The sequence below is a fragment of the Barbatula barbatula genome (assembly GCF_947034865.1).
Source record: "Barbatula barbatula genome assembly, chromosome: 6".
Classification (NCBI taxonomy): Eukaryota; Metazoa; Chordata; class Actinopteri; order Cypriniformes; family Nemacheilidae; genus Barbatula; species Barbatula barbatula.
Genome location: NC_136765.1, coordinates 7523708 through 7542129, shown reverse-complemented (window position 1 = coordinate 7542129; position 18422 = coordinate 7523708). Strand labels below are relative to the sequence as shown.

Sequence of the window (18422 nt, the reverse complement as noted above, 5' to 3'; positions counted from 1 at the left end):
AGGGTATTAAAGCATGGAAAATACATTCACAACAAATATCTAACCTTAATCTTCCTTAGGATTTAACAACCATCCCTGTGTGATGCTCACATTACCTTGGCATTAAAGTAGGTTCAGAAGCATATGAAAACGTCTTCAGCATATTTGTTTCCAAAAAAAAGAAACTCGTCTAATGAAATGGGTGATCCGGCTGCCCTTTTAATGTTACAGCTTTAAATGGGATATATTTTTGAATCCATGCGAGATTACGGTCATTGCACACTAAACAACAGTTGGCATGCTAATATTACCACAAAAGCCTACTGGATGCATCGGCAGTCTGTTCTCTATGTGAACTAATGGATCCTTTTAAAAAGTCTTAATATGTTTGACATCGATGTACTCACACTCCCTCTGAAATACATGCTGGGGTCCCCACTGTTGGGAAACACTGCACTGGACGGATTCAAAATGTATACTGTAATAAAGTAATGGACACATGGGATGAGTTCAGAGGGTCAAGGTCAGCCTATGAATTTGTTGCCGCTGTCAACGAGTCTTCAAGCACTATTACTATCGCAGAAGGCAATAACTGTTCTGTCACACATCAATCACCCACACACCTATAGATTTTCCTCCACTGACAGGAATGGTGAACTGAGAAAATTTAAAAGCCATAAATTTTGTTTCCCAGCCATTAGCTGGCCAAAATACAGTATAAATGTATTTGCATTGTTTTATTAGAAATACATGTTTGTTCTTACGACAATGGAATCACTTTATTAAACAAAGACCAATATCTTTCTTTCAGTTAAACCAGTAAGTGTCACAGAAACTAAAAAATCTTGTTTTTAATGGTTAAATATATTAAATATTCCATTGGTCTTTTAAACTCAGCATTATATTCTTCAAACTGGATAAAGACATCAAATATGAAAACTGACCAACAAACAGGGTTCACTCAAAAATGAAAATAATGTAAACATTTTCTCACCCTCAGGTTGTTCCCAACCTGTATAACTGTAATTGTTCTGCTAAACACAAAGGAAGGTATTTGAAAGAGTGCAAGTAACCAAACAGATCTCATCCACCATGTACTGCCATAGCAGAACAAATAAATACCATGGGAGTCAATGGGGGGCGGGATTTGTTTGGTTACTGACGTTCTTACAAAAAGCTGTAAGTGTTTGGCAGAACAAATACATTTATACAGGTTGGGAACAATCTGAGGGTGAGCTTTAATGTCCCTTAAAGCCATTTTAGCAAAGCTTTATGCAGTAACATTTGTCAAATCACCATGTAACAAAACAAATTTATTATTTTTGTTTCTCAAATCAGGCTATTTTTAGTGCACTGCACACAATCTAATAAAGAGATTCATGTAGACTTACAATGTCTTTACAAATAATACAAAAGGCCATTTTCAATGAAAATATGAAAGTTCCTTTTCTCTTTCCTATTCCATGAATTATTTGCACGACTCTGTAAAACTGTCCGGGTAGCCAGTAATTAGTAACTTTATGTACACATGAAAGAAGAGCTGTAGAAGAAATCTTGTCATGTGTTTGTGGTTTGGGTGACCTTTTGAGTAAAGGCAATGAATAAAACATTATGTTATTACCATTGTGATATAGCTTGGCAATTAATCATGCTTGTTTAATTGGATTTTCTGTGGCTTAGTGTGTTTATATGGGATCACTAGAAGGGATGCATTGAACATGGGAAATGAATTGATAAGAACTCTTAATGCCCTGGTTCAAGTTATCTATAACTGCATTGATGGGCTGAAGGAGTGTGTGTTTGTAATCAGGTGTCCAGGTTCAGGTCAGGTGACTCAGCCACACAAGAGCAGAATGCATAAGAGCTCAGTCAGGCTGCTGAAAGAAATCAATGGATCTCAGAAGCAGCATCAAGGTTTAATTCAGCCCTTGACAGTTCTTTTCTGTTCTTTCTTTCTTTACACTTTGGCAGGAATGTAATGATCCACCAATATCAGACAACTAATCAATGTATAAGAGCCCTACATCCAATCTTATTTAATATTGTAAGAGAGAAATGTTATGCTTTTGTCCGAATATGTTTCTATAGTGATAAAATGTTGTTTATAAAATTAAAGTTCATCAGAGTGGGTTTTTACCCCTGCTGCTATGCAAATGCCAGCAGAAGTCGTATTTACCTGAGCAGATAACCATAGCAACAATAAGCAATCTAAATGTTGTGTTAGGATCAGTATTAGACAGCACACTTACATTTTGCAAATGTAAATAAGAACTATGCGATATTTTTACATTATTATATCTTTTTTTGTCAGTTCCAACATATTATACTGGACTGCTGTTTTAAAAGTAAATTCTTTAACAGATTTTCAGAGATGTACCTTGACTTTTTTGTAAGTGCTCAAGGCCACAAGACTAATAGCTCATCAAAGGATAAAAGTATTTTATACCAGCCCATATCTCTGTTATGTCAACCCAAACTTGAACAAATTATTTATATTATTTATCATGAATAACAAAGCCGACAGTTTGTTTTATTTCAAAGTTTTTTTTGAAAATTCAATGGTTCAGTGCTATTGGAAGCAAAATATATATTTGCATTTATTCTAAATACTTGCACCAAACGTTGTTGTATTTATAGTCTTGAGGATGAGGGAATGTCAACCAATGTCAAGCACACTCTCCGTGTTGACATCTGTTGCACCTTTTAAAAGTGTTTGAAATAAAACAAATATAGATATATATTTTGCCATCCATTTAGCTTATGGTCATATCCCCCAGTCATATCATGTTGTCTCACTGTCTGATATTATAGAGGATCTGATAAGAACGAATGCCACTTGTACAACTCCCCTGATGCTCCTCTACGGGTAATTTAATTTATTCTAGGATTGCCGCACCGCCACCAAACAAAACCACTACATCATGTCCTATCAAACATGTCTTTTACTTCACTACTTGGTTGTGCTTCTTATCGAGCGTTTGTTGTTTGTTTATATATTTATTTAAAAAGCTAGTGTTCGGGCTGAGCAGGCCTGAGATTGGAGCACTGGGGCATGATAGGTGATGAAGGGTGTGTGGGTGCAGAGTTAAAGCTGAGCCTCATTGATCAAATGATGAAGGCCTCATGAGTTCTCAATGACAGAAGTTTATCCAGCCACGGGCAGCATTGTGATAAATGGAATGTGTCTTTTGACCACAGGCAGAAGGATGTTGGAATGTGAAGGACAGTGGTTGACAAATAGAACAACACAGAAATGTACATGTCGTACAATTTTGTGCATTGCCAAAAGCCTTGTTTAAAGGAAGTCAACATATTTCAAAATGAATTATTTGGGGTGTTGAAGGTTTTCTATCAGTTTATTCTGATCAAAAACCTCCCAATTTAACAGGATACATTTTGACTGTAAAGCAACCAGCCACCAATAGTTGTGATGTTTAGGGGTGAGGATATATCAAATGAATAATACCAAGGCATTATACTTTGGCGAGCAGCACGTAGCCTTAGCAGTAAGCACTTGTAGGTTATATTTTTAGCTAATTCATTATGTGGTAAAAAAACATAATTCATGACAGCCTGGCAAAATGTTCTTTCAGAGGTGGCTTGAAACACGATTTCTTCAGCTCCAGAGTGATCAGTCACATGACATTTACAATTAAAGTGAAAGGTTTAAAAAGAATGCTCGCTGGAACTGAATACCAATGATGTAATGATCCGGATGTCACTTCCACAGCACTATTTGTTTTCAGTTATAAACCTCCTTGACAGCCACCTGCACTGGTCTAATGTTGCACATAGTTACTTATAAAAGTTGTGCTCTGTTTACTATTGATTTTCTCCTAATGGTCATTTGGAATGATTAAAGTGTATATGTGCACCTGTGCTCCTTTGAGGCCCTCAAGTATTGGCTGGCTATTTCAGCCTAAAATTACCCATGACAGATCCTAACCCCCCAGTCGTTTTTTAGTCCAAAACAGACTCCTTATGCTCCCTGACCAATTTAGCTTCTTATTAATTAGCCTCATCTGGAAGTTAGAATGAGTAATCAAAGTATTAACAAACCCAGAAACATTTTTTGCAGTTGTGGTCCACACAGGCCAGTCAAACAAAAGTAGAGTTGATGTTGAATGTAAGGACTTGCAGAAGCTGTTGCCATTTAAATATTTTAAGGGCTGGGGACAGGGAGCACTTTAAGCCAAAACTAGGCCTTAGTTAAAAAATACATTACTGTGTGCATCTTGGGACAAAACGATTGCACTGATGATACAGGTTAGCAGCTGTATTTATCAAGACAACACTAACAGTTAGTTAGTATGAGAATAGGCTAAGGTCCTGTCCCGGAAAAACAATCTGAGAAAAATCTGAAAACATATAATTGAGTAGGAATGACAGGATTTATTGATCAGTTAGTTCAATGGAAACAAAGCAGCTGTCACTGTGATAGTTTAACAGATAAACAGTTAAGCCGGTACACTTCAACAATACAATGCTCCTCTGAATACATGAATTTTCAATTAGCATACTTTTCAAAGCCCACAAAGCATTAAGACAACAGTTTCTGTGGTATTGCCCGATGCTGGTAGAGGTGCTTCTAATTTACAGTGTTTCCTTTGAGTTGTATTTGAGAGAAGCGACAAACTACTGATTCCTGCCTGTCAATGATATTAATAATAAAATACAAGTTTTCAACCGTATACAGTGCATTTACAATGTAGTCCCTCAGTGGGTTATTTCACCCTTAGGCAAATTGTTCAGCGTTTCACTTTTATACTGTTTGAAAAAGCAAACTGTTATTACCTTGGATTACTGTATTTTTGGAAAATACAATCCATTCTCTGCTCCTATGCTGAAAAATGCTCAATTTCTTCATTGTAAAATGACCTTTTCTTCTGTACAAGCCAATCGTTGTGGACTGCGACGAGGGCCAGGGATGAAATTTGTCCTTAGTTGTCCTGTTGTGTCGGGCTTTAATTTTATCAGCCAAGCTAGCTAAGACCTGTAAATGGGGATATGTCTAAGAACTTATTTGTTTTGCTGTGGAGGTGCAAAACCCCGGCTAAAATCTGTAGGTCAAAAAAGAGATGTGATTGGTCAGATTTTCTATCATTAAAACGTGTGAATAAGATGGTTGGAATTCAATAAGCTACCTCATAAAATTGTTATGAATTCCTGTGAGATTGTGTTGGGACGACTTAATGGTCCTTTGTCACATATATGGAAGAGTTACTTCATATTTAGAAATGCTTAGATAATTCATAAGTTATACAAAATACAAATTTAGCGTGCAAAAACATTTTGGTTAAACGCTGCAATAAGGTTATTTTGTTAGCATTAGTTAATGTTACAGTGGCTAAAATATGAATTTAATTATTTGAAAAATGCAATACTGAAGCCACTCCCCTAAGCCCACCCCTAAACATAAGTGACTGAGCAAATAGTGCTAAAATGTGCAAATAAGATAAAAACAGATTCATAGGAATAAACCACCTAATGAAATAGTTACAAATTCCCCTGAGATTGTGTTGGGGCTACATACAAGTTCCAGTAAGCACAGATCATGTGCAGTTTAACCAAGCATGTTGTGTGTAAACATTGGAAGTAAAAACATTGTAAATATCCTCAAACATATTATCAAACTTTCCAATACTTTGACTAAAGTTTCCTATAGCCTAACTTGCATGGCATTAGCGAAACTGTGGCTTTGAATCCCAGAAAAAGGCACATACTGCAATATTTTATAATACTGATAACATTGTATAAAACCTGCATGCACTCTAAGACGCTTTGGATAAAATTATCTCCATCCATCCATTCTCCCGACCAGCTTATCCTCTGCAGGTTTGCAGAAAGGCTGGTGTCTATCCTAGCATCTTAAGCCACAGACAAGGGTACACCCTGGGCAGATGGTACATCAGTGATCATGGATTTAAAATCTTTAATTGGTCTGATTTTCCTTTAATAACTTTACACTCTTTTCCAGATTGCCGCGATAAAACAAGCCTCACCCTGAGCATAAGTCTTATTCCCATACTGTAATACAATTAAAAACACCCCTGATTGAAACTGTACCTTTGTTCGCAGACCGACCCATGCCGAAAAACTCTGGAAATTCCTTCGCTGCCCCCAAATATTGGAACTTTTCATGGATTGCCGAGGACGAGCTATCCTTCCCTGAGGACCCTGTATCAACTTCAGGTAAGTCACCCGCCATCAGTATCATACTGCATTTCAAACTGTGGTGCTTTACAGAATGTGATGCGGGTAGGCAGACAGGTGTCACTGTGGATAAACATCCACGTCTTGTTTCTCACATATTCTCATAGATTTTGACTAGCTGATCTTGAACTTGTGGCAAGCACTTTTGAGAATCAAGCCTTATGAATTTTAAATGGTGCACCTTTACACGCTAAGAATATGATGTGTTAGAGAACAGAGCTGAAAAAGTAAGTCCAAATTATGCATCCAGAATGTACCAATGCATTCAGTGCCTCTCTTAAGTGCATCTCTCTTGATATTGTTCTTAATTGTAATTGACAACTTATTTTATTGCAATATACAATACAGTTTATACAGTAAAGCTGTAAAGTATCGATGACAAAGGAAAGCTCTTGAACTTTGAGCTCAGAATGTGTGTGTCCGGTGTGTGTACCCTTGGAGTTGATCTATTTTACGACACTGTACCTTTGGCTCATCTGAAGTACAGACTCCTTTATGGTGATTTCACAGGTTCATGGTGGAATTTTCTAAAAACAGGATTCAATAGCTTTCATTGTCATGATGATGGAGTGTGAAAAAAACTGATGGGAAATTTTTGAAAATCATTTGTTTGTATGGGTGAATAAAACAACATTTGAATATAACCTGTGAGAGCTAATATGCGTGTGACTGAGAGGTAATGGCTTCAATAAAACACATCAGCCGCTTTAGATCAGCAAGACGATGAACGTGTAAGTTATCCTGTTGGGCTTTGACGACAGCGAAAGTCTCTCAGCAGCAGCAGCTTAAGTCAGAGGTCATTCTTCTCTTGCCAAACATCGAGGGAAGTATCTCCTAGCATGGCACACATAGTTATATTACCCCCACGCTGTCCGGGGACATTTGGTAATTGCCCTCTGTCCTATTACATTTCTTACACAGTGCCTGGTTTTGGTGAGGTTGAAGCCAGCCTCATCCACGTAAATAAATTCATGGCAAATAACATGGGCATCCATCTCCAATACTCTCTGTAACAGACAAAAGGACATACAGATGAGTAAATATGTAGTGTCTGAAGTACAGGAAGTAGTGTTGAATACATACCTCTACAAAGTAATGTCACAGATTCTTGACTCAAATTTTTATCTCAAATGGCACCTTATTAAGTTGTTTCATCATGACTTGGTGCTGTTGGAGGATGCGTTGTATGGTTGACAGGCTTACAGCATTGATGTTGTTACAGTTTTTGCCTATTGCTTACACACTTTTGCAGAATTTGGCTCATTGTGTTAAAACTCTACACACAAGCCAATCAGACATCAGGCACTTGGAGATTTGTTGTTCTCAATCGATTTGGTACATTTCTCCAAACTCAGGTAACAGCTCTCAAAACAGTTATCACAGCAAACTAAACACACTCTTAAGTTGGCGAAACAGTTAAGTATTCACTGCACAATTAAACACAGAAAGAGGATTTCATTGAGGAGGTTTAAAACATGTAGGAGCCTTGCTGTGTTGTATAGGAATATATCACCTATTATGTACCAATTCCATATTATTGGTACAACCTCTTCACTGTATCTTTGAAGTTACACAACAGATCCCCAGGGTACAATAATGTGCCTAAAAGGCTACAATGTCATTTTATTTTCTGTATACCTGTAAACGTACAAAAAAGAAACTTAGGGAACAACCCAAGGGACAGAAAAGGTATAGTTCCAAACCTTTTTTTCTGACAGTGAACAAAGCCTCAGACGTCAGGCCTGCGGACCACTGGCTAAACCTGTGATGCGCATTGGACATTTAACTAGAAACACTTCAGCAGATTCGAAGTCAGATACAAAGCTGTCTAATGAAAGAAGAAAGCTGTTTACATGAAAGCTTCCCCAAGAATACTTGAAAACTGCGTTTTAAATACGCTATAAGGGAGACAAAGAACAGACGTCATATGTACAAAGAAACATACTGTATGTAAAAAATAGTGTAACAGGTTTTAGACAGGTGTCAAACTTCCATCTCAGAAAGCCACTTTACATATTCTTCAGCCGTAATCAAACAGAATTAAACCATCTAACAAAGGTTTATTGAGGATTATTTTGATCTAAACTCTGGGCCTACATGGCTTTTCTGACACTCTTGATATAAAGCAATCAAACTAATGTGGATTATACTATGTGCACATTACATGGCTCAAGACCATCGCCTTTGATGTGGCGAGCAGTTAACAAGATTCCTCACTAATTTGTGATAACAGACAGTCCCAATCACGAAGTGTGCCTACATCCAAGATACAACCCAACAAGATTCAGACGCTACGGTATGGGTGGAGGAAACATGAGCAAATGTCTCAATTTGTTTGTCATTGCTGTCTGAAATAATCATTGAAGGATATGTTTGTGTTCTTATGGGGAACCTGAAACAGGTGAACAGAATCAAAAAGGGGAAACATGGATTAACATATGGCAAACATCCTATAGCAATGACAAACTATGGGCATGTTCCTTTCTGGGTTCAATCATAAATCTAGAGTTTAGGCCCTTGAGAAACACACATTTCTAGGGTTATTAAACAGTGCATTCTGTTTTGGTAATACAGTGCAAGCCAAGCACATATTCCGTTATGGCATTTTTAACAGCTACAAAATGAAAATGCACAATATCCTACCATGATGTTGTTGACAAATGATAGCTATGGTTTAAAGGTAACATTGTATTCATGATGCAAGTAATTGAGGTTCCCACTGTTTTGCGTATCAGGGTCCTTTAATGGCATTCGTGTTCTTAGAAAAAATAAAGCGGACAAGCCAGTGGAATGCAATACAGCTTCATAAGAAAGCCCTAAAACATCTTAGTAACAAATATTTAAAGGAAAGTATTTGTTGATCCACTCTAGAGCGTGCAAAAAATGAAAGTTTCCTCTTAAATAAACATGAATTTGTTAATTCATCCATCACTCACTCACTCACACACACTTGTTGTTTAAACTAATATTAATTATTCTTCTACTACAAATGGAGGAATTTCTAAAATATTTTCTAACAATGTGCCCATTATTCCACATAATGAAAGTGAATGGTCACTGAAGCTGTCAGTCCCAAAAATTTAAAAATAGTCCCACTTACAGACTACTGCTAGACAGAAAATGTCAGAATTGGACAGAAAGACAGAATAACTAGTATTGTGAGTACGGGCGAGTTGTAACCCGTGTTTTGAAGGTAAAGATACAGGAGATGTCACATAGGGACTGTGGGAGTAAATTCCAAAGTTTGTGAGCCATGACAGCACAGATCTGCCACCAAAGAACCAGAAATGTGTTACAATAAGGAGGGTGGAATCAAAGTACCTGAAGGTCTGGCCAGTGTAAGGATGAAATAGTTTCAATAGGGGAAACAAGGACATTAAGAGATTTAAAGGTCATAAGGAGGATTTTATAACGAATACGGAATGATACAAGGGGCCAATGCAAATTATATAGGCTGGCTGTGAACAAGAGAAATACAAATTTTGGCAAACTATTCCTTAAGGTTGGGACAGAAAAATAATGCACAAATCCCACTTGCAAAAGTTGTTTTAGAACGTCAGACCATTCACTACTTACAAAAGAAAAGTAACATGTTGGTTTATAGAATCTGACACTGCCAACTTTGATATAATCTGTGTAGCAAAATAGCCACTCACTCTTGAGCTCACAAATGAACATGATACTTCTCTGATGTCACGGCCTTCAGTCTTCCTGCAGCCCAAAATCACCTCATTCACCACTGTAAAATTGCTTTGATTCAAACCAAGATAGCTGAATGTGACATGGCCCCAACCCTAATAGGGTGTGCAAAGCTTAGATTTTTTGCCGGCAGCAGAAATTTGCAAATTAATTCAAACTAGGCCATCGGGAGAAGCAAACGCATCCACTTAGCTGAGCCCGGTTTTACAAGCAGGTCGAAGAAGCAATTGACGCACATGAAGTGAATGGTGTGCGCCACTTTAGGCAAGGTGATAGATTGCATGTGTCTCCACAGCTTCTATTGCATACCTGTGTTTATTACTACTGGGAAAGGTGTGGGATTGGGAGGGGGTCTTGTCTGAATTCTGCCATCACCCGCAACACCCAGCACTCCAAATTGAGATGAATCTCCAACTCCTGGTTCTCTGTCAAAACACCCCCCTGGCACAGCTACCATGCATGTGTGCCAGGAGACTGGCGGGTGCAGTCCGGTGGGGAAGGGCTGTGAATAAGACAAAACAAAAGGGGTGTTTTATCACACACAAGGTCGATAGTTACGGTCAGGCATGATCAGGTTGGCTGTTAGCGTTGTTCACTGCATTTGGCTATTGGGATATTCAGCCAAACCTTCATGTAAGTGTATAATCCATATACATTATCTGTAGCCATTTTGTCATGTGTGGCCATTACCTCTCTGGATTTGCACTTAGTACCTTTCTTAGAAGATTCCACACCTGTTTCACTTTTTTAAAGAAGGTACACAAATTCACCATTGACTACTTGCTTATTAACATGCACACTGGTTGTATATTAGTATGCATAAAGCACATATTAATGCCTTATTCTGCATTTCCTTATTCTACATCCCTTAATCATTCCCAATACCTGAACCTAAAAACTACCTTATAAGCATTACTTATTGAGGCAAAAGTCTTAGTTAATACTTAGTAAATAGTGAGAATTGGTCCCTATTCTAAAGTGTGACTGAAGATGTTGCTATGATCTGTGAAAGCAGAAATTCACACTTAAAAAACTTATGAATGCCCTATTCCTTACAGAAAAGAAACACGAAATTCACATGTGCACAAATACACATATGCTCAAATGTAAAATGTGTGATTGTGTGAATCCCATGTGAATTCCCATGTGAAACATGTGGTGTATGTCACATGTCATCCCATATTTTTCACGTTTAACATGTCGTACGCATGTAAAATCCTCGTGTATTTTCTGTAAGGAAGGATAGCAAAATATCAAAACAAATGACATTCATCGAATAAAAAGTAAGTGCCTGTAAATTTGATAAATAAGCGTATAAAACAATGGATATGATTTGAACATGTCTGGTCACTTTTTTTGTTGTCAAACTTGGTTACTATTTGACACACCTAAAATGTTTTAACATCTTTGTATTTTTGCACACTATGGAAAATCTTGGGAGCATCTGGTTAAAAAAAGCAAAAATGTGATCAAAAAGTGCAAGCTGTCAATTTAAGTGCTTTTCACAATTTTGCATTGTTGTTGAGCCAATTTACTGTCGTAAATAATTGACAAAACAATAAAAATAAATGACATAACATACAGTAACATGCAATTGTTCTTAATACATGATGAAAAACTGTAACACTTTACAATAAGGTGCTATTTGTTAACAATAAGTTAATGCATTAGCTAACATGAACTAACAACGAACAATACTTCTAGTTATTTCATGTTAATTTCAGCATTTAGTAATACGATTAAAATCCAACGTTGTGACTGTAAACATTAGTTAATGCACCATGAACTAAAATAATTACTGTGTTGACATCAACTAACATTGACAAGGATTAATAAATGCTTTTGTTGGCAACATGTTTTGGGAGTAAAAAAAAAATATAGATATACGCTACAATAGCAAAGGGATAGTTCACCCAAAAATGAAAATTGTATTCATGATTCAAATGAAAATGTGTTTACTCAACCGGTTGTCATTTCAAACCTGTATGACTTTCTTTATTCTGCAGAACACAAAATAAGACATTTTGAAAAGTTAGTAACCAAACAACAGCGGTACACATTCACTTCTATTGTATAGACACAAAATCACTGCAAGTCAATGAAAACAAAGTTTGTTCACTTACCAACATTCTTCAAAATAGATTTTTTCATTTTCTGCTCAAGAGAGAAAGTCATACAGCTTTGAAAACATAACAGATGACAGAATTTTTGGGTGAACTATCCCTGTAATACAAAATTGTATACAGTGTATCAGGAATATCAGCACCACTATATAGTAGCATTATATCAATGACCCTCCCATCTTGCTACAGTTAGTGTTCCGCATAATTTATAAATGAAACGATGAATAAGCATATTTGCTCCATTTGCCACAATGGAGGAACATTGCTAAGATAGGTCTTAAAAATGACACCAAGCACCACCTAACGACTCATTTTATTGTCATCACATCATCTAATAAAAGCAGCTATTTCAAGTTTTTACTAACTCTTTCAAGTAATATAGACATCTTTTATAATGCTGTTTTAAGTAACTCTCCTAACATTTACAGGCTCATATCCTATATCTACCATAGTGCAGCTGGCACTCATTTGCGCATTTCGTTAATTGGTCTTTTGGGCCTACTTTCATAATATGCCAAAATGCAAGATAGTAAAAGTTGATGGTGCAAGACGTAAGGGCTACGATCCAGTCCACACCTTTCCAACGCTTCTGTCCCGCATCCCAATATGCTTTGCTTTCTAACTGCTTGCCATTGACACAGAAGACTATGCATGATATATTAGCAACGATATCTGAATTCATCTGAAATGAAATGAGAGTTAGATTGATTTCCGTCAGCGGTCTAATACAAAAAGAAGGTAGAGAGGATTTGAAGGCATCGAAGATGAATATATTTGTGGTGCAGCTGTCTGAGCGTTATGTTTTATTTTATTTGGCCTGTCCATATCAATGTGCGTCAACCCGTTTGTCAACACTGAGTCATGACTCATACATTCATCCAGGTGCTCTTCCTGTATCTGACAGGGCGACAGGGGACGTGGGGCCATAAAACGGTCAAATGGATACATAAATAAGCAGGCCTGGTGCATATTTCAACAATATTCATCCTCTTCTGTAATAGACTTAACTGTTTTGTTGACATGCTTTTTGTCTTTCTGTGGTAGCAAAGGACAAATGCATTTAATAAATAAATTACAAATAGAAAAGAATATAATATTGCATCACAACGTATGCATTTCAAAGGTTTTTGGCTTCTCTTTTTGGTTTCTGTCAAGGCGGAGAATGGTCATTTGTATTCGGACAGCCACACCTGGCAGTGTTTTGGCCATCCTTTGTGTGGTAATGTTTCTTTCAATCTCTGTGCGTCTGATAAAGGAGGCCGGGGTCACTCTGACATTACAGCCTCATTAACTGAACGCATGCTCTCTTTATAGGCCTTACCGTCACCAAAAGCGAATCAAACTGTGCATCTGCAATGAGCAAACTCCAACACCTCGAATGAGTCACGTAATTTATCCCCCGCTGAAGCAATTTAGCCATGCCATTTATTTTTGTATTGCGTCTGTTCAGTTTCCATTGTCATCAACCAGTAAATTTATTTTGTGCATTGAAGGAACTCCATCGAAATGTGTTCAGTCATTTTGAAATGAGACAGCAATCACAGCTGTTAAAGCAAGAGAATCATAAATACCTTTCCAGAGAAGATAATCATTTAACAACCCAATAGACTAATGACGACAAATTGTTGAAATGGCTTTACCTGTGTATTTATAAAGCTGTCTATGATTAATTTATTTTCAGCATTCATGTCATGTGCAGCGCTCAGGGAGAGTCTTGGAGATTCAACACGCGGATCCGTTCACACTGGCTGCGTTTGCAGCTCATAAAGAAGCTTATTTTACTGGTGATGTAGATTGTATAACTACTTGTATAACAATGTTTTATCCACATTGTTTTCATGCTTTTTTTGGTTCGGGTAGTGCAAGATATATCGTAGATAAAAAGCCATTTTCTTGTGCTTAGAAGGAAACTAGAAAAGACCGATCGGGGGTTCACTACTGTGGGAGAGAGTGTTGTTTACAGTGTCATGTGATCATTTCCCCCTCACACATATAAGCCTACTGTATAAGATGATGTCAAATGGTTATGATGAGATATGCTGTGTACTTGTGGTTTAATGATAAAAATGTGATTTCAGAATGAATTTGATTTGTGGTTTGGCCAAAAACACATGAAAACAGTGTGTTTCATGGTGGCTGTTTACAAAACATTAAACGTCACTCACATGTTTTTAAACTCATATTGTTATATTTTTGTTATATTTATATTGTATACATTTTAGTTGAGCTTGAGCACCAGACCAACAATAGCCCCAAACTAGCACTGCTGTGACAGTGTTGCTCCTGCGACCTAGTCGAACTGCTCATATGTGCAATATAAATGGTCAAAAAATTCAGCCAGCACTTGCCATTTTGTTTTCCAATAGCATTAAACAAACAGTGAATGATTGTGAACGGGGCAGTGTGTGTGCTCCTGTGACCACATTTGCCGGACAACCAGTATAAAGGTTCTTCTATTGGAACATGAATTCCGTTTCAAGAAGTTTGGTCATTCCACCACCCACGGTTTTGTGCTTCATCTGTGTGGGATACAAATAGCCAAGGAATAATTGACCATTTGAAATGATCAAATTTATGGTCTGTAAAGGTTGAAATGGCTCATGGCTGAAAGCGTTTACAAGCAAACCCTCCCTCCTCTGTAGTGTGTCGAGACCTGTGTGAGAGCTCAAGCGTTGCAAAACTTCTTTTGAGTAAATCAAACTCTGCCATTTGCACTTTTTATGTTGCAATCATCCAAATGCACTTCTAAGTAGTGTAGTAGCACATACACTAAAATATGCACATATTGCAAAGCATTTGCCTTATTCCATTATAATGCTTTTGAAACAATGCTTGGAATTCTTGTGTATTGCTATTATGGAAATTGTATGCTAAACCCATACCCCTGACAAATAATCAGGTTATATGCAAACACTCAGGCAAATTAGAGAATGCAACAAAATGTTCAGATGTAAGTGGATTCGGAGGAAGTTGTTTCAAACTAGGACCCCTTTGCCCCTTGAAAAGGTCTTTTAATCATCTAAACAGTACATTGAATCATGTCAGAGCTGAAAATGTTTTGCATAATTGAAGTCTCTAATAAGCACAGTCAAACAGAACAAACAGGTCAAACTGTCTAGATCAGCGTTTTAAAAAATCCTTTGGAACTAAGCACAGCCATTCTAAAACAATAAAGTATTTTCACAAGCTTAATGGTTTAGACTCTTTAGAAATCCACGGTGATAGGAAGCAAGTGATATTTTCTGTTCGACACTGTACAGATCATTGAATTCTGTGCACCTTCAGCTCATGAAATGAACCTTGTCGTCTTGTGTTTCACACTAGTTGAGATTAGGAAACACTGTGATGTTGTATGATGTAAATAGACAGACGGAAATAAAGCTGAAATGAAACCGATCAAAAATATTCTGCGTTTAATTGTAGCCATTTCCAGGGTCCTTGTGACTGATCGGTCGAAGTGTTTTACTCAATGGGTGTCAAAGGGGACATGATCACGCTTTCAGTGAATTTAGACATTAGGTAAGTGAGGGGTATAAATGGGGATAAATGGGCAATAAAATCTGTGTCCTTGGCCATCTGGTAAATCATCAATTCTCCCTTAGTTTGCCACCACAGTGGGTGCATGAGCTGTGTGACACGTCCTCAACTTGTTGCAGGATTTATTGAATCATTTCCCCCAGCCCCATTACATTTTGCTACACTTACTGTTTAATGACAGTTGCTTTGCAATCCTACATTACAATGTAACAGGTTTTTTCCTCATATAATTTCTTATGATGCAACACATGTAAGACTTAAGCATGTTCTGTATTAAAATTGTATTCTATAATTTGATGAACATATTGCCTTTGGTGTACAGCACAAATCTAATAAATCCCTGATTATCAGTTGTATTATTTTGCAAACAACATTTTTCAATGACTTTAAGGCTTAGAAAATCATTCTGCAAAATCGAATTGCTGCTTTCACCCAGTTTTTTTACATCTGAATGGGTGAAAATAGCATATTCACAAAGATACTAGAAGAAAATGACATGCTGTTTGCAGTTCTCAGTGGATCAGCTTTTTTTACATGCAAACCTTTAGTACATCGGGGACTTTCTAAATGACATTAATAAGCTGCAACCGATTACGCAAATGTAAGAGTCCACAGCGCGTGCATACACACACACGGACACACAACTACCCATACACACACACACACACAGAGGGCAGGCTAACCAATACTTTCTGAACTCCACTAAAATTTGACCTTGAAAAGAATCATTGCAGCACATCATAGCTTACGACCTGCGGTTCATTCTGGCATTTAATCACCATTATCTGGAAACTTTAACAAATGAGTCACAATCATTGCAGTGGTGGTTGATAATCACTGAATGGAAAGAAAGATCTGATTTTATAAAAAGGCTCTTTCTAGGGACAGGCAATAAAATATTAACAAGCTCTAATGCAGCATATTTTCAAAACCCAATAACGTTAGACAGAGGGTGTCACTTTTGGATGAACTGTCACCTTCTTGAGCGAATGGATCAATGGATCACTCACATTGGCCAAGATGCACCCAGAGGGACAATAGTGAGAAATAAATATGTAGAAAGCTGAGCACTCATCATCCAGTTTGAGATTCACTGCTGCTAAAATAAAGCAGACATTTGTTTCATTACAGAGAAATGACAGATAGTCCTGAATTAGTATTGCAGCGTCTTACTTAAAAAGACATCACATTATTTTTGAGAGAGAGAGTGCGAGAAAACAGACCCTATTTACTCTCTTAATGCACATGTCTTATTGTGCTTGATTCATTGATGCACTTTATATCGAGTACAAAGTTTTTCTTCGTAGTCTACTATTAAAATGTAATAACATGCTTGGCCCAAGAAACTAATTTGCTTTTCGGCATCACAAATCAACTCTTACTTTTAAACTAGTTTCCATTCTGATGCATGACATTTCACTTTCTAAGCAATTTTTGAATGATGAAATCATAACAATTTTCTTGTTCAGATTATGGAAGTAAATAATTTTTTATGTTGGCTTTAATATCTTAATTTTAGTTTTGTTTTTTGTGTATCTCATTTGTAAATGTAATCTTTTGTTTAAGTCTTCTGTAGCTTAGATATTCTTTTCATAAACCCCAGTGTGTCTTCTTTAAACTGGTTTTAACAGGGGTTCAAACTGTGCTTAGATTTGCCAAATCCTTCCAAAACCAAATTATCTGAGCTCAGCTATCCAGTTATTTGACTCTTTCTGTAGGTCAACGTTGCTTTCTATTTTTATTTCTCCTAAGGATTTCTAGAGACACGTTTATATGAAATGTTATGAAACATAACTGAGAATTCCATTAGGTCTGAGCTATGGAAGTTCAACCTATCTACAATAAAATGTTCCTCTGGGATCTGCCTTCCCTAACAAGGAATGCAGCAAGTTGCAGGGAAGCACACACTCAGACCAAGCAGAAGACCAGAAAGTGTGTACATTTGTGCGCCGCCTGGGGTTTAAACCAGCTATCCGCTAATAAACAACCCGGTCCCACTGGAACTTTTAACACTCCAGTGAATACGAGAGCAATGTGTGTGGAATATAACACAGGTGGGATGTGTTTTGGAAGCCATTCCAGCAGAATAAATGAATCAAAGCATGCAAAAGGAAATGTGTTGGAACGGCTAGTTCAATTGGTAGATTGCTGCACTAGCAATAAGGTCAGGGAACACAAATTGACAAACTGCATACAAAAAAAGGATTTACTGAAAAATACACATACTATACCCTCATATTGTTTTAGATGTTTGGCCAGATGTGCTCCCAATATTAATGATATGCAACCAAGACTGTTAGAACCACATTACCAGTATTTTCACTTCCAAACTAATGCATTTAAAGTTTATTTCCAACCTACTAGAAATAAAAAGGAATATAACCAACTTCAAATGACCCACACTGTTGTTTCTAGAAAAGCAGAACTGCATCATACCAGCAAAACTTTTTAACCCTTAAAGTAAGGAGAGAGCATTGCAATTTACATAAATTGGAAATCCAAAGCGTGTTTAAAGTATTTTTATGCAAATCGATTTTCTTATACATTTTCATACAACGTGTGTGTGTGTAAGTACGATTTTGATAAAATCACAGTACGCCTACACATTATGTCACTACAGTCTGCGTTGTACAGAAAAATAGCTTTTGACATTCAGCATTATGTGAATGCCAGTGTTAAAACTATTAGCATGAAAGAGCAAAGTGATAAGCTCATGAGATAACATGTGCTAATGTATTTGACATCCTTAATAAATTTAAACTTTATGTGACACTTCATCTGCTTTAACATGACATTGCACTCATTCGATTTTTCTATATTTGCCAGCCTCTTGCAGGCACAGCCGTTCGCTTAAATAATGAGCATTGTGCA

General features: G+C 37.1%; 1 protein-coding gene across 1 annotated transcript in view; it reads left to right on the top strand.

The window, feature by feature from the left end:
* Nucleotides 1-18422, top strand: part of alk (ALK receptor tyrosine kinase) — a gene marked incomplete at its 5' end in the record, with an annotated part of 278465 nt that overhangs the window by 105322 nt on the left and 154721 nt on the right. The window contains one exon of the mRNA XM_079458537.1: nt 6058-6171. Coding sequence (XP_079314663.1) covers nt 6058-6171 — 114 coding nt within the window. The remainder of the gene's footprint in view (nt 1-6057; nt 6172-18422) is intronic.